The sequence below is a fragment of the Oncorhynchus tshawytscha genome, linkage group LG05, assembly GCF_018296145.1.
Source record: "Oncorhynchus tshawytscha isolate Ot180627B linkage group LG05, Otsh_v2.0, whole genome shotgun sequence".
Taxonomy (NCBI): domain Eukaryota; kingdom Metazoa; phylum Chordata; class Actinopteri; order Salmoniformes; family Salmonidae; genus Oncorhynchus; species Oncorhynchus tshawytscha.
The window spans coordinates 17182603-17207584 of record NC_056433.1 but is presented as its reverse complement, the minus strand read 5'-3'; the positions used below and the strand labels follow the sequence as shown (position 1 = coordinate 17207584).

Here is a 24982-nt window from a genome sequence, read left to right as displayed (position 1 = left end):
TAACCAATAGTAGATTTAGAGTTGCTAATCCATGCAAAGGGGAGCACTCCAGTGTTATTAGGTGAAATAGATATGGGCTATTTTTCATTCAGCACACTGTATATGTCTCTTCTAGACATTATATGACCGCCACATGCAACACTTGAATTTATATCTATTTAAATCAGACATCTAATCCAGTGGAGGCTGCTGAGGGGAGAACAGCTCATAATAAAATCTGGAACTGAGAAAATGGAATCACCTGGAAACACCTGGAAGCCATGTATAATGCATTTGATACCATTCCACAAATTCCGCTCCAGTCCTTACCACAAGGACGCTCTCCCCAAATAAGGTGCCATCAACCTCCTGTGATCTGATCTGTGATACTTGTAGCTTGAAATACAGTGCCTTCGGAAAGTATTCTGACCCCTGACTTTTTCCACATTTTGTTAAGTTAGATCTTTATATAAAAATGTATTAAATATATAGATTGCAAAACAATCTACACACAATACCCCATAATGACAAAGCGAAAATAGTTGATTTTTATTTTTTGCAAATGTATTACAAATAAAAAACAGATACCTTATTTACTTAAGTATTCAGACCCTTTGCTATGAGACTCTAAATTGAGCTCAGGTGTATCCTGTTTCCTTTGATCATCCTTGACATGTTTCTCGCAACTTGGAGTCCACCTGTGGTAAATTAAATTGACATGATTTGGAAAGGCACACATCTGTCTATATAAGGTCCCACAGTTGGCAGTGCATGTCAGAGCAAAAACCAAGCCATGAGGTCGAAGGAATTCAAATCAAATTGTATTTGTCACATGCGCCGAATACAACAGGTGTAGACCTTACAGTGAAATGCTTACTTACAAGCCCTTAACCAACAACGCAGTTTTAAGAAAATACAACAAAAAGTAAGACATAAGAATAACAAATAATTAAACAGCAGCAGTAAATAACAATAGCGGGGCTATATACAGGGGGTACCAGTACAGAGTCAATGTGAGGGGGCACCGGTATTGAGGCAATATGTACATGTAGGTAGAGTTATTGTCCGTAGAGCTCCGAGACGGGATTGTGTCGAGGTGCAGATCTGGCGAAGGGTACCAAAACATTTCTGCAGCATTGAAGGTCCCCAAGAACACAGTGGCCTCCATCATTCTTAAATGGAAGAAGTTTGGAACCACCAATACTCTTTCTAGAGCTGGCTGAGCAATCAGGGGAGAAAGGCCTTGGTCAGGAGGTGACCAAGAACCCGATGATCACTCTGACAGAGCTCCAGAGTTCAGTAAAATGCACATGACAGCCCGCTTGGAGTTTGCCAAAAGGCACCTAAAGGACTCAGACCATGAGAAACAAGATTCTATGGTCTGATGTAACCAAGATTGAACTCTTTGGCCTGAATGCCAAGCGTCACGTCTGGAGGAAACGTGGCCCATCCCTACGGTGAAGCATGGTGGTGTCAGAATCATGCTTTGGGGGATTTCTTTCAGCGGCAGGGACTGTGAGACTAGTCAGGTTTGAGGAAAAGATTAACAGAGCAAAGTATAGAGAGATCCTTGATGAAAGCCTGCTCCAGAGCGTTTGGGACCTCAGACTGGGGGCGAAGATTCACCTTCCAACAGGACAATGACCCTAAGCACACAGCCAAGACAACATAGGAGTGGCTTCGGGAAAAGTCTCTTTTTTTCTCACCTTTATTTAACCAGCTAGGCCAGTTGAGAACAAGTTCTCATTTACAGCTGCGACCTGGCCAAGATAAAGCAAAGCAGTGCGACAAAAACAACAACACAGAGTTACACATAAACAAACGTACAGTCAATAACTGTTATGAGAATTATGTTCTCAATGTTCATAAACCCAATTCAATTGACTACTCAGCCTGAAACCCAGAATTTGTAAGAAACTGGTTGAAATGAATCAGACGGAGGCCCAGCTACAATAGTCAGAAAGTTTATTTACGAGAGTTAGTTGTACAAAACCAGTCATTTTATACTAGCTCCTTACGCACATACTCTTGCACACAAACAGAATTCATACGCACATACATTTGCACACAAACAGTAGGTATGCACACACTGTCCTGCTACCCAGCCGACAAAGATTAGGGACCGTGAGGATCACTCCCTGTCCTTTCCCAAATCTCTCAGTGGCCCCTAGCCAAGGTCGGCACCGAATTCTGCTCAGACAGTCTGTTTTTAAGACACTATAAAGACATAAACATTAGCTATATTGTTTTAGCCTAATTCTGACTAGAACTACACATTTATTGATTATAATTGTATACATTCTAATCAATTCCATACAATTATATGGTTTCAGGGTGGAATATTCTTATCATTCAATTAACAGATAAATCCCATTAACAATCCACCCTTAATGACTAAATAATACACACTGATACATCAATTGTATACAAGAATAATCCATACCAATACATTGCTTATCATATCCTGCCATATGTTACACAACCTATTGCAAGCCCCATGGTTTCTCCCCTCTCTGGGTGGGGAGACCTCCTTCCCTGTTATCAGATTCACAGTGGTCATAAGTTGTCTGCCACAGTTCCTTGTCTGCTATGATTCAAACACATTTCCATATGTTATACAGTGACAGGGTGGAATACTGTTAATTATTGCCTAAACATTAATTACAAAAACGTACACATCTATTTTTATTAATATTATCAATGTCACTCAAAATCAACCTCACAAAACCAATATATGTATTTTCATTCCTATCCATCAATGACTGTTATAGGCCTACATTAGGTATCCTAACACTTCCTGTTAGGATTTTTATTACAATCTTCATTAAAAAAAACAGTCTTAAAGATAAAAAATAGTCTCATCCAACATTGGCTCCTAGTAGTTAAAAGAAATGGAGCCATCTCCTAGGCCTGGAGGCCTGTATTCGCCATCCCACTGGCCGGAGCTCGGAATCGGTCCATACCTCACCATCTGTTGCGTTATTGACCTCACCAGAGTCCTGGTAATCAGACCTCTCATACGCGGAATCAAACAACATCCACAGAGAACCGAAACACTCATACAGGTGAATGTTGTCCACAACACAGTGATTATGACATTTTTCCATTTCCCAAACACACTATCAATCCAACTTGTTAGAGCATTATCCACCCCAGAGTTCTCTGCTAATTCGTGAGCTAATGTGGTTAAACGAGCCAGGGCCTTGGTCACTGATCCTTCTGGAGCTGTGTTATTAAAAAATAAACGTACAGCAATTAACCCCAATCATTCTACATACCTCGCCCTTTTCTGCCAATTAACATATCGAGAGTCAGTCTATTTTACCAGGTCATGAGGGAGGTGGCGGATAATTGGTCAGAGAACCCCTTTGGTCAGAGAATCCCCAGTATCATTTACGAATCCCTGTTGATTATAATAGATGTCATTAATCCAATCCACATTTGTATTTATTGTCAACCACCAAAAGAACGTAGTGGTAAAGTCTTCACCTATTTGATTCATAGCTTTGTATTAATCTGTAACTTCCCTGAGGATGCCAATAGCATCCATCTAGACAAAGCTACTCAAAGCTGGTCAAAACTCCTCCTGTGCTACTTTGGCCTCCTATAACTGGCCTCTGATGACTAACTCGAACTGGTTGGACCAATAACCCCGGGGCGCAAGTGCCTAACCACCCTTTCTGGTAGTTTCTGTCGTATGCGTCCTTTGCTGGTACGAGCCCATCCTACATCAGTTATAGGTTCTGTGAGGTTAAGAATTGTCTCCTGTACTTCCAAACCTAAGTCAGTCACATTAACGATTCCCTTTCAGCCATTAGAATCATCTAAGTTCTCGGTGCCATTCTTGTGTCTATAACCCGGGTACTCATCAGGAGTTAAAGTGTACTGAGGTGGGTTGTCCGAGTACTTTAATCAGGCCAACCCAATCCCTGTAAAGTTGTTTGCTTTCCTAGGGAATTGTTTAATGTTTACCTTAAATCCTACATCTTGATCTTCTTTGACTCCTTATTCTGTAAGTCACTCATCAGTGTATTATATAGTTTATCTTTTACTTCTTATCCAGGACAATTGCGTCATATAATTAGTACCGGCAGGTGGTGGATCTGGATGTATCAGACCAGTTACCAAGACTATGATGCAGCTCAGAGCCCCTACTCTTCCCAAAAACCGCCAACCCTTTGCTGCCCTTAGTCGGTCTGCTTGGTACCACCCCATACTCACACTTCTAGGATCACCCACAGTGATGAACGGTCGGGATAGGGAATCTTCGTTTAAGGAGGTAACCCCCCGGACCCTGTTGGTACTCGGTTCTTCCCCTAACTCTGTGTGTGATCAGCAGTGCTTATATGGGTACATACCTTCTGGCAGTGGGTAACGTGGACCCAAGTGACTCTCTCAGCGGTTCTAACGGCAAAGGCGGTGGTTTAAACAGAATCTGGTATGGGCCTTCCCAACGCGGCTGCTTCTAGTCTATTCTCCTCAGGGATGGATTCACCCTTGCACTATTGGTTAGAGCCTGTAAGTAAGCATTTCACTGTAAGGTTGTACACCTGTTGTATTCGGAGCACGTGACAAGTAAACTTTGATTTTATTTAATATTGGAGTGATAGATGTGCAGATGATGATGTGCAAGTAGAGATACTGGGGTGCAAAAGAGCAAGAGGGTAAGTAATAATATGGGGATGAGGTAGTTGGGTGTGCTATTTACAGATTGGCTGTGTACAGGTACAGTGTTCGGTAAGCTGCTCTGACAGCTTATGCTTAAAGTTAGAGAGGGAGATATAAGACTCCAGCTTCAGTGATTTTTGCAATTCGTTCCAGTCATTGGCAGCAGAGAACTGGAAGGAAAGGCGGCCAAAGGAAGTGTTGGCTTTGGGGATGACCAGTGCAATATACTTGCTGGAGCGCGTGCTATGGGTGGGTGTTGCTATGGTGACCAGTGAGCTGAGATAAGGCGGGAATTTACCTAGCAAAGACTTATATATGGCCTGGAGCCAGTGGGTTTGGCGACGGATATGTAGTAGAGGGCTAGCCAACGAGAGCATACAGGTTGCAGTGGTGTGTAGTATATGGAGCTTTGGTGACAAAATGGATGGCACTGTGATAGACTACATCCAGTTTGCTGAGTAGAGTGTTTGGGGCTATTTTGTAAATGACATCGCCGAAGTCAAGGACTGGTAGGATCGTCAGTTTTACGAGGATATGTTTTTTAACAAAAATGGTACCCCCTTTTTACCCCCAATTTCGTGGTATCCAATTGTTAGTAGTTACTGTCTTGTCTCATCACTACAACTCCCGTACGGACTCGGGAGAGGTGAAGGTCGAGAGCCATGTGTCCTCCGAAAAACAAACCAAACAAGCCGCACTGCATTTTAACACAGCGCGCATTCAACCCGGAAGCCAGCCGCACCAATGTGTCGGAGGAAACACCGTACACCTAGCGACCTGGTCAGCGTGCACTGTGCCCGGCCCGCCACAGGATTCGCTAGTGCGCGATGAGACAAGGATATCCCTTCCGGCCAAACCCTTCCTAACCCGGACGATGCTAGGCCAATTGTGCGCCGCCCCATGGACCCCATGGGTATGTTGCGAGGGTATGTTTGGCAGCATGAGTGAAGGAGGCTTTGTTGCGAAATAGGAAGCCGATTCTAGATTTAATTTTGGATTGGAGATGCTTAATTTGAGTCTGGAAGGATAGTTTACAGTCTAACCAGACACCTAGATATTAGTAGTTGCCCACATATTCTAGGTCAGAACCGTCCAGAGTAGTGATGCTAGTCGGGCGGGAGGGTGCGGGCAGTAATCGGTTGAAGAGCATGAATTGCACTATAACGGTGACAAACGATGCCCACAAACTGTTAGGGCCTACATAAAGCTGTCCTAACAGCAGTCCCAACATCTTATCACTGCTACACCTGGCTATCAGCGGAGCCTTGTCTGGCGTCTAGCAGCGAAACAGTTCATTCAGCCTCATTTACTGCCTTTTTAAAAAACATAGCTGATATGGCTGACTTGCTTAAACAAATGCTGTTTCTAATGACAATTGATATGTGCAAACTATGGCATAAGGGCACGACAAGCTGTTAAGAGGCAATCTGTAATTTCGATTAAGACATTAATGAGCGACCTAGGATGGACGTAGTCAGTATAACTATTTGTTTAGAACTTTTGAAATGTACAGCGATAGAATTCAGAACATGGGCTGTCCTTACAGTGTTCTCCCTGTACACCAAGTCAGAACCGTAGGATAAATAAACAGGGCATATAAGCAAGCAATGAAAGCTCTTACAAAAGTTGATGATTACATTTCTCTAAAATAGGTTATAGGCTACATGTGCACCACCAGGTCAGAACAGTAGGCAAAATTAAGAGGGCTAAATAGACCAAATTATTAGGATGAGGCACATGGGCTACTAACAGCTTACTACACAACATACACTTAGTATTACTTTCTTAGTTACAGTATACATATCTTCCTGGCATATTACATAATTTATGCAGCAACATACAATACATTTTTGGACTCACCTTGATGTGCTCTGCTCACTTGAACAGGAAGGTGGAACAGTGGTCCTTCGTGGACAAATTTTGCCAGCAGTCTGGCATTCTCTGGCTTTATGGTGCTTCAAGACAACTGGGAACTCGGGGAAAAAACAAGATCGAATCATGATGACGTCATTGATCTTCAAGTCGTAGCTCTAGAAAGAGGACAGAGTTCCCGACTTACAATTCCTATTTAGATGACCGTTCTGGAATTCCTAGTTGTATTGAACTCACTGAAGTCAAGTTAACAGTTGTTTTGAGCATGGCACAAATCTTGCTTCATTGACAGCATGGCCAATGTTGAATGTTTATCATTTTAAACTTGGAAAAGAGACAATCCCAGATTTGGGACCATACAGCCACTCCACTGAATAGCAGGCTAGTGATTGCTTTGCAGTGCTTGCAGTTAGCCACTGTCACTGATTCCTTCCAAACCACTCATTGTTGAATTTGCGATTTCCAGCTTGTTGTGTAATGTTCATGTCCAATGGCCGATGAGCACCGATACGTTTTATCTACATTTTCTCTTTATTATTTCTCTTCATATGACAAGGATTAAAAAGTATTTGCCAGTAGATTGTCGACATGATTCATGATAATGACTGCTAGCTAAGATTTTGAAAGTATGATGTTGACAGTCCAATCAGTCCAATCAAAGCTACTGTAGATATAACGTGATTTGACGTAATTTTATCTGTGGCCAATGACCTTGAGCCCTGGATGGGAAACTTCTAATGTAACTCTATGGCAGCACCCAATGGGCTTGAATTTTCAAGGTCTACCCTTAGACTTGGCGGTGACGTACTGTCCCGACGAGTGACAGAACACTAAGCTAATCATGGCGCAACTAGAGAACATTACCAACACCTACGCTCAGTATTTTCCGCTAGCTGCCCCACCACCACAGAAAGCACTGACCTAGGCTGAAACACCTGCATTTTGGAGCTGCCTTAATCAAGAAAGAAAAAAAGAGACCATGTTTGTATGCAGCTTTATTACCTTAGTGATTTGATTTATTTTTACATTGTTTGCAAACTGATATGTGACAAAATAACTTGCAAAACAGGTAAGCTCAAAACAGGTGGGGAATGACGGGTCGCCACTGGATATTTCAGTAGTTTTTTAAATACATTTGCTCAAATTTCTAAAAACCTGTTTTTGCTTTGTCATTATGGGGTATTGTGTGTAGATTGTAGAACAATTTAATCAATTTTAGAATAAGGCTGTAATGTAACAAAATGTGGAAAAAGTCAAGGGGTCTGATTACTTTCCGAATGCACTGTACATAGAATTCACACTGATATAGGACCAGGCCGACTGTAAACTGCATTATTGCTGAGCATGGACATGCCAAATGTTGTCAATAAGCAAGATTAAATTCACTAAAAAGAGAACGAATAATTCAAATCAAATTCTAAAACGAAACAAACAAATTCTAAAACGAAAGGGAGATGCCTATGTTTTATGAACATAATCGGAACCATTTTACAGATCAGATCGCATTCACACATCTCCAGAAGTTGCATTGCAAGCGCGCCACGGACATTGTCACCATAAAACATTCTTATACGTTTGGTTGTAATAAAATTTTACGAAAAACAAGCAAGTGTTTTCTTTATTGTGCATGTCCAAAACGGGACCTTAATGGCTAAAATAATGTGGGCCTGCCTACAATGCACAGATAAAAAGGGAATGTCAGCTCACTGTTTTACTCCTCTTAAACTTAATATTTTAATAAAGCTTTGGTGATTAAGATTTATATCCAAGCGGTCTCAAGAGCCAAACCCTTTATCGACAGTCTTGACTACTTTGCAATTGCATTGGGCACGACAAAAAGCCTTCATTGAGAGGAGGCTATGCTTGGTTTTTAATCAAATTTTTTAAAAATGGTAAAAAACATTGTTTTTTTAGGTTTCTAAATACGAAGTATACAGGCACCAAAAGCACGTTAGTCTACTCTTGTTTCATCTACATATGGGCAGTGTGCATCATGGGTAGATAGGCTGCGTTTCCGCTGTCAAAATTCATGCCATAACCATTACCGCTAAATCCAGATTTTTGTTGGTCTTAAATATCCCTATTAGCACTGCCTGAAATTAGCACTTTGGATCATGTTTTTAAGGACACACCTCAAATATTTCCACCCCACCCATCTGAGCGCCAGCAAGTTGATATTAGACCGGTAAATTGCAGAATCTGACGTTAGGCCTGGAAAATGACAGTGCAGCAGTTTTTACATGACAAAATTGCAGAGTAACGTGCTATTTTAATTAGAATTTTAGACCCCGTTAGGGGGTCCCATTAGCCCATAGAAAACACATTGAATGACACATTCACACATGGAAAAACAGTCAAAAAACAAATACCCATTTTGTTTGGCAAAAAAACTACTTCCATCAACAGTACCAGTCAAAAGTTTGGACACACCTACTCATTCAAGGGTTTTTCTTTATTGTTACTATTTTCTACATTGTAGAATAATAGTGAAGACATCAAAACTATGTAATAACATATATGGAACCATGTAGTAACCAGAAAAGTGTTAAACAAATCAAAATATATTTTATATTTGTCACGTCTATTCCTGCTCACCCTCTCTGGCATTCGACATTGCCGGTTTACTAAATCACCGGTCCTGGAAACCATCATTACGTGCACCTGCTCCTCATGATGACACACACCTGGACTCCATTTCCTCACTCATTACCTCCCTATATCTAGCACTCACTTAGGTTTATTCCCCAGACAGTATTGATGTTATTTCAGGTCTGTACGCTACTATTGTTTCTTGTATTGTTCCATGTTTATCATATTATTAAACTCACCACTTGAACTTGCTTCCTGACTCCCAGCGTCTACTTTACAGAATACAGCCTCAACAACTGGAAGCGGCATTCACAAGTGATAGGCTAATATTGTCACCCATCAGACTACTCTTGATTTCATCTTGTCTTTACATATACTAAATAATATATGCGGGAAATTTGTTTTGATTTAGAATGGACCATTGTCATGCAGCTGCCTTGAAACAGGGGCAGCGGAATAAAATACAGTTCATCTATACACTTAAATATCGAATGGAGGACACTTTTCCCGTGGCTAATTTTCATGCCAGCCAGTTAGGCTATACTCCTGCTGTAAAGAGAAGCAATGTGCTTAATATTAGGAAAAATAAATATAGTAGTCCTAGCCTATAGAAAGCTGATGGGATCCTCCTCTTTTTAATAGAGGCCATCACTCTGTTTAATCGAGCAATTGCGTAGCCTGTTGCGCAACATGAGCTCATGGGCTCTCATGAAGTGTTTGATTAGATTTTTGATTACATTTGCATTGATGTCAGAGTGATTAGAGGAACAATAGAGTGCCAGGCAGTTAGCAAGTTTGGTAGGCTACAAATGACCATGAGCAGCATCGGCGCTTGGAGAAGCCTAATTACCGTGACTAAACAATCACTTGGAATTTGACTGCCCTAATGACTTGTGACCGCCATTGTGGCGGTAATACGGTTACCGTAACAGCCATAGGTGTAAGTCAATATTAGGAAAGTCTTCCCAGTGTTTGGTATACTCAGCGTATACTTCCATATTTTTTTTACTTTGTCCTGGACTACCTTCAGACGAGTCTTGTGAGGCCTGTGGGCATCCTAGAGCAAAACAACCAATATGCATGTGTTCGTGGGAGTCTCACCTTCCCATAGTGTGTAGCCCAAACAGTTTGGACGCTACAGACGTTTTTGTGAGAAGACTGATTTTCAGGATGTCTCCTGGTCTGACAAACACCGCTGTAGCACTGCCACCTTCCACCACAGATGCGGAAGGCCGACATCAGCGGATGCAGTGGATTGAGATCTCTAGTTTAAATGGACAGATTTTTATGGGGATTTTTTTATTATGCTCTAGGCCTAGGGGACTTACAGATTTTATGATCTTTCCTGATCTGCTGGTATTTTACAGCAACATTACATAATTGAGTACGTTTACATGCACAGTAATAATTCAATATTAAACTGATTATGGCAGTAGGCAGATTATGCAATAGTCATGTAAACACCTTACTCTGCTTATCTTAATCGGCGTGAGGTCAAAATCGAAGTAAGAATACAACGTTTAAACACCTGGTTTCCTGAAATATCATTTAAATTATTAGGACACGTAAACACCATAACCTTTCGTTCTACCAGTGTATTTGATCTGCGCATTTGCTAGCACCAGCCGAGTAAGCCTCCCTCTTTAGCTCGATTGAAGTGAGTTCAGAAGAACTGAATGTATGCATCCTAGAAGTAGTTTTCATATACAAACTTTATATGTCCCAACTCAGAATCCAATATGCTTCCCAAAAATAACATGGTCGGTGTGGTAGAGCGTTTATTTTGATTGGTGATTTTCTGCATTTATCAGAGTGCCATCAGGTAACCTGATCTCAGATGTGTCCATGTAAACAGGATTATTAAGGAATTCATTCTTCTTGCAAAGCATGTAAATGTTTTAATCAAACTATTAAATTAATCTGACATTCCACAACAATAATCACATTACTGTGTGCATGTAACCATACTCATTGTTCTGTACAGAGATCCGGATAGCTAGCGGTTGTTGTGACTCATGTGTATGAGAAACCTGACTAAATTATGCTGATCAACCTGTTTGTTATTTTATTTTATCTGTATTTAACTAGGCAAGTCAGTTAGGAACAAATTCTTACTTTCAAAGACGGCCTAGGAACAGCCATGAGGTGTTGTGTATGTGTTCATTTTTTTTTTGTAGTAGTATTTTCGTAATTTCAGTGTTATCTTTGAAGTCTTTGTAGCAGTCAGCTGACTGGGGAATTGCTTCCTCTGTCATCTTGACTTCCACAACAGAGACACTCTTGATGACTGAATTCATCAGCACAGGCCATAGTGTCTGGAGTTGTGTCCCCCATTGACAACTGTTTACCAGATCATAGTAACTAGGATCGTAGTCTAAGGTTGCAAAATTCTGGTAACTTTCCCAAAATGTCCAGGTTATCTGGATCTCTGATTATTCACTCCTGATTCTGGGAATCTTCCAAACGGGATTCATAGAAAACCAGGGAATTTTGGGAAAGTTACTGAAATTTTGCAACCCTACTTACGTCCCACTCTATGAAGAGACTGAAGAGAACAATATAAGTCAGTCACACAGGGCTTTGCTGTGATCTCATCAGAATATCTTATACGTGAGCTTTAACAAACAACTATTTTCTAGGGGAACAGGAAAACTGATACGGAGTCAACTTGAGGTTAAACGCACAGTGAAAAGGTCAAACACATAGTTCTCCATTCTCTGGACAGGAGCCTATAATGACCCATAATGATTGTTCTCAGGAGTGGTCTTCTAAGAAGAGCACACCTCCCATAGCCACAACCTCCACACCTCCCACAGCCTCCACATCTGCCTCAGCCTCCACATCTTCATCAGCCACAGCCTCCACACCTCCCTCAGCCACAGCCTCCACACCTCCCTCAGCCACAGCCTCCACACCTCCCACAGCCACAGCCTCCACACCTCCCTCAGCCACAGCCTCCACATCTCCCTCAGCCACAGTCTCCACACCTCCCTCAGCCACAGCCTCCAAATCTCCGTCAGCCACAGCCTCCACACCTCCCGCAGCCTCCACACCTCCCTCAGCCTCCACATCTCCCTCAGCCTCCACATCTCCCTCAGCCTCCACATATTCATCAGCCACAGCCTCCACATCTCCCTCAGCCATAGCCTCCACATCTCCCTCAGCCATAGCCTCCACACCTCCCTCAGCCACAGCCTCAACACAGCAACAGCCTCCACACCTCCCACAGTCTCCACATCTCCCACAGCCTCCACATCATAACCATGTCCTCCTGTGGCTCCAGATGGAGGGAGCCAATGTAATCACTATGAATTAAAGATATGTTTCTTAAATAACCACCCCAATCCCCCGCTAGTTCCGTCTAATCCAGGGGAAGAGGCCGCGGGAGTTCAGGCTGTTCTCCCAGCAGTTGGCAGGTGTGGCGAGCAGCATCATCCACACAGGTCCTGGGAGGGGAGGTGGTCCCGGGGGAGCTACTGCCTGGGAAGCTGGTGCCTGGGTCCCTGGGTCTCTGCCCAGTTAAGGATCTGATAGATGGCATATGGTGTGAGTGAGGAATGACAGGGCACCCAGCTGGCACAGGGCGATGAATTAATATCCTCTCTTCCAGGTAACAGGCTAGGGGAGGCTGAGTGACAAGAGGCTTTAGTTACTAGCGATTACATAAGAGGCTGGCACTACGGCAGCACAGGCAGATTAGACAATGGCAAGCGATCAGGACACTACCAAAATGCAAAACAAACATACAGTTGAAGTCGGAAATTTACATACACCTTAGCCAAATACATTTAAACTCAGTTTTTCACAATTCCTGACATTTAATCCTAGTAGAAATTCCATGCCTTAGGTCAGTTAGGATCACCACTATTTTAAGAATGTGAAATGTCAGAATAATTGTAGAGAGAATGATTTATTTCAGCTTTTATTTCTTTCATCACATTCCTAGTGGGTCAGAAGTTTACATACACTCAATTACTATTTGGTAGCATTTGCCTTTAAATTGTTTAACTTGGGTCAAACGTTTTGGGTAGTCTTCCACATGCTTCACACAATAAGTTGGTTGAATTTTGACCCATTCCTCCTGCTGGTGTAACTGAGTCAGATTTGAAGGCCTCCTTGTTCGCACATGCTTTTTCAGTTCTGTCCACAAATTTTCTATGGGATTGAGGTCAGGGCATTGTGATGGCCACTCCAATACCTTGACTTTGTTGTCCTCAAGCCGTTTGCCACAACTTTGGAAGTATGCTTGGGGTCATTGTCCATTTGGAAGACCCATTTGTGACAAAGCTTTAACTTTAACACATAATTTTCCTCCCTCATGATGCCATCTATTTTGTGAAGTGCACCAGTCCCTCCTGCAGCAAAGCACCCCCACAACATGATGCTGCCACCCCCGTGCTTCATGGTTGAGATGGTGTTCTTCGGCTTGCAAGCCCTCCCCCTTTTTCCTCCAAACATAACAATGGTCATTATGGCCAAACAGATCTATTTTTGTTTCATCAGACCAGAGGACATTTCTCCAAAAAGTACGATCTTTGTCCCCATGTGCAGTTGCAAACCGTAGTCTGGCTTTTTTATGGCGGTTTTGGAGCAGTGGCTTCTTCCTTGCTGAGCAGCCTTTCAGGTTTTGTCGATATAGGACTCATTTTACTGTGGATATAGATACTTTTGTACCCGTTTCCTTCAGCATCTTCACAAGGTCCTTTGCTGCTGTTCTGGGGTTGATTTGCACTTTTCGCACCAAAGTACGTTCATCTCTGGGAGACAGAACGCATCTCCTTCCAGAGCGGTATGACGGCTGCGTGGTCCCATGCTGTATATACTTGCGTACTATTGTTTGTACAGATGACCGTGGTACCTTCAGGTGTATGGAAATTGCTCCCAAGGATGAACCAGACTTGTGGAGGTCTACTGAGGTCTTGGCTGATTTCTTTTGATTTCCCATGATGTCAAGCAAAGAGGCACCGAGTTTGAAGGTAGGCCTTGAAATACATCCACAGGTACACCTCCAATTGACTCAAATTATGTCAATTAGCCTATCAGAAGCTTCTAAAGCCATGACATAATTTTCTGGAATTTTACAAGCTGTTTCAAGGCACAGTCAACTTAGCGTATGTAAACTTCTGACTGACTGGAATTGTGATACAGTGAGTTAAGTAAAATAATCTGTCTGTAAACAATTGTTGGAAAAATTACTTGTGTCATGCACAAAGTAAATGTCCTAACCGACTTGCCAAAACTATAGTTTGTTAACAAGAAATTTGTGGAGTGGTTGAAAAACAAGTTTTAACCTCTTTGTGCTAGACGTGCCGCTAGCACCCCACCTGGACAACATCCGGTGAAATTGCAGAGTAGAGTAGAAGCTGTTAAGGAGCCTTTTGGTTCCAGACTTGGCGCTCCAGTACCGCTTGTCGTGTGGTAGCAGACAAAACAGTCTATGACTTGGGTAGCTGGAGTCTTTGACAATTTCTAGGGCCTTCATCTGACACCCCCTGGTATAGAGGTTCTGGGTGTCAGGGAGCTCGGCCCCAGTGATATATTGGGCCGTACGCAATACACCTTGCGGTCAGATAAATGCTGAGCAGTTACCATACCAAGCGGTGATGCAACCAGTCAGGATGCTCTCGATGGTGCAGCTGTATAGAGGGCAATATGGTGTTGAACACTGAGATGTAGTCGATGAACAGCACTCTCACGTTGGTATTTGGCGTTCTTGAGCACAGGGACTATGGTGGTCTTCTTGAAACATGTAGGTATTAGAGAATGGGTCAGGGAGAGGTTGAACATGTCAGTGAAGACACTTTCCAGCTGGTCAGCGCATGCTGCGAGTACACGTCCTGATAATCCATCTGGCACTGCAGCCTTGTGAATGTTACCCTATTTAAAGGTCTTACTCACATTGGCTACAAAGAGTGTGATCACACAGTTGTCCGGAACAGCTGGTGTTCTCATGCATGGTTCAGTGTTGCTTCCCTCAAAGCGAGCATAGAAGGCATTTAGCTCCCCTGGTCAACTCATGTCACTGGGCAGCTCGAAGCTGGGTTTCCCTTTGTCATCCGTGATAGTTTGCAAGCCATGCCATATCCGATGAGCGTCAGAGCCGGTGTGGCAGGACTCAGTCTTAGTTCTGTATTGACGTGTTTTCTGTTTGATGGTTCGTCGTAGGGCGTAGCGGGATTTCGACATAGCGTGTCCGGATTAGTGTCCCGCTCCTTGAAGCGGAAGCTCTAGCCTTTTGCTCAGTGCGGCTGTTGCCTGTACCATGGATTCTGTTTGGAATATGTACGTACAGTCACTGTGGTCACTTATTATTGAAGCCGGTGTTATACTCCTCAATGGCATCAGATGAATCCCGGGAACATATTCCAGTCTGTGCTAGCGAAACAGTCCTGTAGCTTAGCATCCGCTTCATCGGACCACTTCCGTATTGAGCGCATCACTGGTACTTTTTTGCTTGTAAGCAGGAATCAGGAGGATAGAGTTATGGTCAGATTTGCCAAATGGAGGGCAAATGGATTTTTGCTTGTAAGCAGGAATCAGGAGGATAGAGTTATGGTCAGATTTGCCAAAGCTTTGTACGCATATCTGTTTATGGAGTAAAAGTGATATATTTTTACCCCCCCCCAGTTTTCCTGCATTAAAGACCCAGGCCACTAGGAGCGTCGCCTCTGGATGAGCACTTTTTTGTTTGCTTATGGCCTCATACAGCTTGTTAAGTGCGGTCTTAATGCCACCATCGGTTTGTGGTGGTAAATAGACAGCTACACTCTTAGAAAACAAATTGCCATCTGGAACCTTAAAGGTTATTTGGCTGTCCCCATAGAAAAACCCTTTGAAGAACCCTTTTGGTTCCAGGTAGAACCATTTTGGGTTCCAGGTAGAACCATTTCCACAGAAGGTTCTAAATGGAACCCCAAAGGGTTCTACCTGGAACCAAAATGCGTTTTCCCTGGAACCAAAAAGGTTTATTCTTGGGGACAGCCGAATAACCCTTTTGTAACCCTTTTTCTAATACTATACGAAGAATATAGTTGAAAACTCTCCTGGTAAATAGTGTGATCTACAGCTTACAGGTACTCTAACTCAGGTGAGCAAAACCTTTAGACTTCCTTAATATTAGAGATCGCACACCAGCTGTTGTTGACAAAGAGACACACCCCACCCCCGATCTTACCGGAGGCTGATGTTCAGTCTTGCCGATGCACGGAAAACTGAGCTAACTGTATATTATCCATCTCCTTATTCAGCCACGACTCGTGAAACATAGGATATTACTGTTTTTAATGTCCTGTTATTAAGAGTCTCGAACAGAGCACATCAAGTTTATTCTCCAGTGATTGCAAGTTCGCCAGTAGAACTGAGGGGGTAAATGCGGATTATCCACTCGTCGACACAGTCTCGCCATGCATCCGACTCGCCAACCTCTGTAGCGGCAGCTCCTCTTCTTACGAATAACGGGGATTTGGGCCTAGTCTGGGAAGAGCAGTATGTCCTTTGCATCCTACTCATGAAAGAAAAAATCCTTGTCCAGATCGAGGTGAGTAAATCACTGTTCTGATGAACAATGAAGCTCTTTTCGGTCATAGGAAACGATGGCAGTAACATTATGTACAAAAAAAGTTCAAAACAACGCAATAAAAACACACAAAATAGCACAATTGGTCAGGAGTGCTGAAAACGGCGGCCATCCCCTCTGGCACCATTTTGAGTCCATATACTCGCAAAACCACAAACCTAACACAAATCTATCACTCATGACTCATCCCCTGCAATCAAATGAATATTTGAAAATATGAGTGTGTGGGTTTTTGATATTAGCTGTAGATTATCTGTAGCTGTAATATCATGTAGTAATAATTGGAGTCTTGCTGGGATTGTGGTGCTGATCAAAGGAAAAGGATACCAGCGATAACGAGGAAGAAGTACTGTATGTAGAAGATATGGAAATCCCATGAGCTCCAAGCTCAGACAAAAGGCTTTTTTTTCTACACTAATTCAATGCAGTAAAAAAGTTTCCACATTTTGTGGTCTGAAATGTTGACACTTTTAATGTATTTACATTCTTCTACTGATCTACACAACTTACTTCCCAGGGTTACAATTGAAAGTGTGAACATGTCAGACTCTAACACAACAAAATGTGAAAACTGCGCAGGGGTTCACATGCATTTTCACTGCATACCATACACTGAGTGTACAAACATTAAGAACACCTGCTCTTTTCATGACATAGACTGACGAGGTGAATCCAGGTGAAAGCTATGATCCCTTATTGATGTCACTTGTTAAATCCACTTCAATCAGTTTAGATGAAGAGGAGGAGACAGGTTAAAGAAGGATTTTTAAGACTTGAGACAACTGAAACATGGATTGTGTATTTGTACCATTCAGAGGGTGAATGGGCAAGACAAAAGACTTAAGTGCCTATGAACAGGGTATGGTAGTAGGAGCCAGGCGCACCGGTTGGTGTCAAGAACTGCAATGCTGCTGGGTTTTTCACGCTCAACAATTTCCCGTGTGTTTCAAGAATGATCTACCACCCAAAAGGCATCTAGCCAACTTGACACAACTGTGGGAGGCATTGGAGTCAACATGGGTCGTCATCCCTGTATAATGCTTTCAATACCTTGTAGAGTCCATGTCCTGACAAATTGTGTCTGTTCTGAGGTCAAAGGGGGGAGGGGTGCAACTCCATATTAGGAAGGGGTTCCTAATGTTTGGTATACTCAAGTGTATATCAAGAGAAAGTTGCATTTTTATGTTTGATATCTGATGTCTCTGTGATACACTTTCACACTAACTCACCTTAAACCATTTATGTCAACTCGTGTTTTCACCTGAAACCTTATCTGCTGAATATGAGGACACTGATTATCAGGAATATAATCAGAACAAAAATAATCTCACTGTTGTTTTGCAGGCCCTGCTGTCCCCGTGGGAGTGGATGTTCAGGTGGAGAGTTTGGACAGTATATCAGAAGTGGACATGGTAAGTGAATTGATAAACAAACATTGAACATTTTAACATTTCAATGAAGTCAATGTTAACAACTTATCACAGGTCAGTGGAACATTTGAAGTGGTCATTGTGATAATGTTTAAATTAATCAACTATTGGATGCAATGGGTAGAGATGCTAGCCACTCCTACAACAAATGGAACCCCTGAAAATGAATGGGTCATTCACAATCTGCCAACAGGTGTTTTGCAGCTGATACGCTATAATCCACTATATTTGTCATGCTCATTAATCTCTTATTCACAGACGGATAATGAAAATGGATAATAGAAGCACAGTGCTAGAAATGATGTTTTATGTTCAAAACGAAAGACCATGCGCATGCTCCACCACAGTAATATAATTAAATGGAACTTATTTTCTAAGCTGCAAATTGGAGTCCAAACAGCAGTCCTGATGTTCTGTAAGCCTCTGTGTGGGAGGATAACCAAGGATTACATTTAATTCAGATCTCAGTATTTGTATATAATTTTTTGAAAATAGACAGGGCAAATTATTGCTTTCAAACAATGACTTTCCTTAATGATATAATGTAAGAATGATGGAGGACAAGTGTGTTCAGTCAGACTTATCAGCCATAAGTATCATTATGCAATGTTACAGTGGTCTATATTTGTTAAATGTGTCTCCATTTGCTGTTATACACGCATTCTATGTAATGACAAAGGTACTGAAGTGGGCACTGTTTTTTTCGTTGTTGTCATTATTATTTTAAGCCATTATTTCAGATCTATATGAGTTTGAGTCTCTTAAAACAGGTGTGATTGAGTGCAGATGCACGAAGACAGGACACACCAAGAGGATTTATCAATGAAACAGACAGCATGGGGGGTGGGGTCATCGTTGTTTTATGTATGGGTGGGACATAGTTTGTACTACATAGAAGGAAATAAAGATACAATAACAAATGCAAGAACACCTCTTGTTCATGTTTTTCTTCTTTAAAACTCATATCCTTGGGAAAAAAATGGAACACCACCAATGATATGATTATGTAATGCTGTGAGGTGAATTGAAAAGAGGATGATCTGCTGTGGTAGATAAAGTGGTGTAGTCGGGCATAAAATAGATCTGTTTGCCTATTAACAGATACAGATCAATGAGCAGATCGGGAGGAAAGGGATATGTGTGACCAATGCAACCTCTAACCCAAAGCTGTCATTACTGTATGTGTCTCATCATCACTAATGTCAACTCTGACGGCCCTCTCTGGACATATTACATAATATGTTCCCTACTTATACTGAGAACATATGTCTGATCATAAACCTACGCTGTAATCCAGGGACAGGGTGAGACCCTGGTAATCCCAATATACGGTGCATTTGAAAGTATTCAGACCCCTTTACTTTTTTCACATTTTGTTGTAGCCTTATTCTAAATTTGATCAAATTATTTTTCCCCTCATCAATCTACACACCATACCCCATAATGACAAAGCAAAAACAGGTTTTTAGATGTGTGCAAATGTATTAAAAAGAAAAAAACAGAAATACCTTTCAGACCCTGACTCAAAATTGAGCTCAGATGCAACCAGTTTCCATTGGTCATCCTTGAGACATGTCTACAACTTGATTGGAGTCTACCTGTTGTAAATTCAACTGATTGTACATGATTTGGAAAAGCACACACCTGTCTATATAAGGGCTCACAGTTGACAGTGCATGTCTGAGCAAAAACCAAGCCATGAGGTCGAAGGAATTGTCCGTACAGCTCCGAGACAGGATTGTGTCGAGACACAGATCTGGGGAAGGCTACCAAAACATTTCTGTAGCATTTAAGGTCTCCAATAACACAGTGGCCTCAATCATTCTTAAATAGAAGAAGTTTGGAACCACGAAGACTCTTCTAGAGTCTCTTCTAGAGTCACCACTAAGACTCTTCTAGCTGGCCGCCTTGCCAAACTGAGCAACAGGGGACGAAGGGCCTTGGTCAGGGAGGTGACCAAGAACCCGATGGTCACTCTGACAGAGCTCCAGAGTTCCACTGTGGCGATGGGAGAACCTTCCAGAAGGACAACCAGCTCTGCAGCACTCCACCAATCAGGCCTTTATGGTAGAGTGGCCAGACAGAAGCCACTCCTCAGTAAAAGGCATATGACAGCCAGCTTGGAGTTTGCCAAAAGGCACCTAAAGGACTCTCAGACCATGAGAAACAAGATTCTCTGGTCTGATAAAACCAAGATTGAACTCTGGCCTGCCAAGCATCACATCTGGAGGAAACCTGGCACCATCCCTACGGTGAAGCGTGGTGGTGGGAGCATCATGCTGTGGGGATGTTTTTCAGCGGCAGCGACTGGGAGACTAGTCAGGATCGAGGGAAAGATGAACAGAGCAAAGTACAGAGAGATCCTTGATGAAAATCTGCTCCAGAGCGGAAAAAAAATGTATGTTTACAAACCTGTTTTTGCTTTGTCATTATTGGGTATTGTTTGTAGATTGATGAGAAAAAACAAACAATTTAATCAATTTTAGAATAAGTCTGTAACATAAGAAAATGTGGAAAATGTAAATGAGTCTGAATGCTTTCCGAATGCACCGTACATAGCCACGGGAAGATGTTTGGGGGTGGGGGTGCAGCTATTTTTTTTCATGACGGCTATATTTCAGTCCGTTAATACAGGGCTAGTAAAGGCCCAGTGCACTAGTTTTGAGATTTTTTTTATAAAAAAAAAAAAGTTTTATTAGTAATATTTTTTTAATTCCGATTTTTCATGAGGCACCCTCAGCACCCCTACTTTCCGCGGCAATGCCAGTATATACAATGGTTCAATCTAGAACTCTCAGTCCAGAAAAGGGTTCAGAGGATTTATACAAGGCTGCAACCAACCAACAAGTGAATCCAAAAGCTATCTCTTTTTGTTTTGGTGACCTGCAGGACTTCACTATGACCCTTTATCTGAGGCACTACTGGAAAGACGAGAGGTTGTCCTTTCCCAGCACAACCAATAAGAGCATGACGTTTGACGGTCGCCTGGTCAAGAAGATCTGGGTGCCTGATGTGTTCTTCGTCCACTCCAAGAGGTCGTTCATCCACGACACCACCACAGAGAACATCATGCTCAGGGTGTTCCCAGATGGACACGTGCTCTACAGCCTTAGGTGAGGATGTAAGCTGCTGCTGTTCCTAGACTCCTTTTGTGTCCCATCTCCACATTCTTCAGAAGTGTAACAGCGACATTTCAATGATGGCAGCGCAGAACTCAGTTGATCCAAATTTTCCCAGCAGACATTTACCCAATCTCATAGAGGATGTAGCATGTTGATATGTTATGTTTGCGTCATCGTGGGTATGTTGTGTCCAGGGTGACGGTTACTGCTGCCTGTAACATGGACTTCAGTCGTTTCCCTCTGGATTCACAGACCTGCACATTAGAGCTAGAGAGCTGTGAGTAGTGGGACTCTTACTGCCTCACACTGTGTTTAAAAAGGGATTTGGTGTGGTGGTACAAAAAATCTGGCAGATTTGAATTTGAAATCCATGTCTGTTATCTCCAGATGCTTACACGGATGAGGACCTCATGCTGTACTGGAAGAGTGGGGATGAGTCCCTGAGCACCGACGACAGGATCTCTCTGTCTCAGTTCCTCATCCAGAAGTTTCACACTACCTCTAGACTGGCTTTTTACAGCAGCACAGGTAGATCCACAAATCAGGTTTTAGGGTCTGATGATAATATGTACTGTATACAAATCACACATACTGTACAAAAATTGACTCCGTTGCAGGATATTAATAGTCAACATTTGAATATATTGTAGCACAACAGTTTGTATGGATTTTTGCATGTGACAATTTCACTGTATCCCTTATACAGTACATAGTTGTACAAATACATCTGCTCTTAGGTTCTTCAGAGAAACATAACCCATTTTCATATTTATGGTGATTCCTCACGTGTCTTTGTCCTCTTCTCTCCAGGCTGGTACAACCGTCTGTACATCAACTTCACCCTGCGACGCCACATCTTCTTCTTCCTGCTGCAGACCTACTTCCCTGCCACTCTGATGGTCATGTTGTCCTGGGTGTCCTTTTGGATCGACCGCCGGGCCGTACCGGCCAGGGTCTCACTAGGTAAGTTACACTCTTAGAAAAAAAACATTCAACCTAAAACATAAAACATCCTTCAGCTGTCCCTCTGGAGAACCATTTGAAGATCCTTTTCTCTAAGAGTGTGGATTCGTTGGTTCATATCTACAGTATATGAGGATACTTCCTTCAGTCTTGTGCTCACACAGATGTTGTACTGTGCTCCAGGTATCACCACGGTGCTCACCATGTCCACCATCATCACTGGAGTCAACGCCTCCATGCCCAGGGTTTCCTACATCAAAGCTGTGGACATTTACCTCTGGGTCAGTTTTGTGTTTGTGTTCCTATCGGTGTTGGAATATGCTGCCGTCAACTACTTGACGACGGTGAGGGACGGAAAAGATCGGAAGCTTAGGGAAAAGGCCAGAGAGCAGGTAAGGGCCCCCACCCTATCATACCACACTGTACTGCTGTTTTTTTATGTCCTTTCAGCATTTTTCCTACTCTGATCTCTCTTTCTCTAATAAATAAATAAATATGCCTTTCAGTAGATGCTTTTATCCAAAGCGATTTAGTCATGTGTGCCTACATTTGTTTAAATGTCATCTCACTTTCTTTCCACTGCCCGACAGTCCCTGAGCCTAGCCAGAGAACAGGTAAAGATCCTCATCATACCACACTGAACTTTGAGTCCTTTCAGCATTTTTCCTACTCTGATCTCTCTATTTGTCTTGCTCTCTCTCCCTCAACCCCCACCTCTCTCATTTTCTCTCTGCCATACAGTCACTCCCCTGCACCTGTGGCATGTCCCACACCGGGACCGTGATGGTGGATGGCGACGGGACCTACAGCGAGGCTGACACCAACAGCCTGGCCGGATACACCAGGGCTGACGCTCCCGAGGACACCCCAGAGAAGCAAGAGCACATGGTGGTGCACCTATCCCTGGACAATGAGTCCACGGGAACCAAGAAGAAAGCGCGCTTCCGCAGCTTCAGCCTCATGCAGAACACCCACGCCATAGACACCTACTCCCGCATGATCTTTCCAGGATCCTACATTATCTTTAACCTCATATACTGGTCTGCATACTGCTGAGGCTCTCCCAGATGGTCCTGGTACAGTCAGCAGAGAGACAATCTACTGGTGTTTACTGTACCAGATAAAACAGGACAGCTATTGGACTCTGATAATGACTCAAAGTGGTAATGACCTCCATATCTTAACACCTGGGTGCATAACGGCAGATCTCACAAAGGATTTCCCAGATCTCTGGATGGATAACACCATACTATCCTCACACCATTAGCTACAACCATCTTACTACTTGACTCAACTGTACAGCTTTCCTACTTTCTCTATATAAACTATTTACACAACCATGCAGGTCCAAGCAACAAACTACGATGGACTACCTACCTGCTCTTCTCCTATTTATTTCAATTTGATCTCTGGAATCAATGCTGTTTTATATTCATGGTACTGTCAAAGCAGGGAAACAATATCTGTAATACTGACAGTATATGTACGTCTGGAATGGACTAAGTGTTGCCCAAGCTTGCCTCTTTAACAAGAAAACAGAAAGCTTGCTCTATAATGCGAGGGTTTGACCTCTAAACCACGTTTATTTGACAGATCAGAGTGAGTGCAAGCACCAATTGCTAATGAGCACATTGAAACACAGCGACAGACTTGTGTCTTCTAGGAATGCACCAAGTGTTATTCTTTTTAACAGTTGATAATGATTTAGAAAACCACACAAAAATGTAAACCGACATAATACCAGATGGAATTAACATGAAAAAGATTCACATAGATACAGTATTTCATTATTTATTCATTATTAACCTATTTATTTATTCATTCATTTTTGGCCTTTCACTTTACTTACATAATTACTTTTTAGTGCACTGATAGACTCATATTCCATTATACCTTAAGATGTTAAAAACAATGAGACTGGATAGATTTTTCAGAGTGGCTGCAGTTCCCGAATTTCTTATGAGGTCAGTGGTCACAGAAATTATGTGAGGATGGATACCATTTATGAATGCTTATGTGAACTATCATGAAGCATTATCAGTGATGTAATGAACTTGAACAGCCTTAAGTGAACTGTTTTTTTTTATGGCTGTGGTTCCACGCCACAGCTATATTTTTTCTGTTTGTTTGTTTGATTGACTGTTTGGATTACGAGTGACTACATATCGCTTTGTGCAAGTTTTCTAGCCAGTATTCTAGCCAACCAATATATTAGTAAACATGGTACTGTATGTAGTAAGTAGGTAGCCACAAGCATGAGCTGGATTTACTAGGCTGTGATGTCACTCATCAGAACGCACGAAGCTCTTGCATCCATATTGCCGCTGTAGATATGTCAGCATGTTGGACAAATGCTTAACCAATGCAAACCACCTCACGCAGATGCTTGTCCACAAGCTGCACAACTACGGCTGATTATTGTTGCATCAAATATTAAGAATGTATCCTTTTTGGAGCAGATTTTATAAATAAAGGCTTTAAACTAAAAACAAGTTTGCAGTAAAAGTGTTTGAGAATAATTCATGACCATACAGATGCTGTCAGTCTAAGAAACATTTTATTTTAAATGCTGGGGGTAGTTAAATGCTGGAGGTAGTTACGGTAATTTTCCCAAAATTCCCAGGTGTTCAAAAATTCCCAGTTAGAAGATTCCCTGAATCAGGAGGTGATATGCAGGAAATCCGGAATTCAGGATTTCTGGAAACACTGGGAATATGGAGAAAGTTACTGGAATTTTGCAACCCTGGCTGGATTATGACATTGTTTCCTTATGGATGAGACAG

General features: G+C 42.3%; 1 protein-coding gene across 1 annotated transcript in view; it reads left to right on the top strand.

Annotated features, from left to right (window-relative positions):
- Positions 1-24682, top strand: part of LOC112250037 (gamma-aminobutyric acid receptor subunit rho-2) — a 29469-nt gene extending 4787 nt beyond the window's left edge. Inside the window, exons 3-10 of the mRNA XM_024419857.2 lie at positions 18029-18096; positions 21004-21227; positions 21431-21513; positions 21624-21764; positions 22047-22199; positions 22383-22591; positions 22790-22813; positions 22941-24682. Coding sequence (XP_024275625.1) covers positions 18029-18096; positions 21004-21227; positions 21431-21513; positions 21624-21764; positions 22047-22199; positions 22383-22591; positions 22790-22813; positions 22941-23255 — 1217 coding nt within the window. The 3' untranslated portion in view covers positions 23256-24682. The remainder of the gene's footprint in view (positions 1-18028; positions 18097-21003; positions 21228-21430; positions 21514-21623; positions 21765-22046; positions 22200-22382; positions 22592-22789; positions 22814-22940) is intronic.
- The last annotated feature ends 300 nt before the right edge of the window (positions 24683-24982 follow it).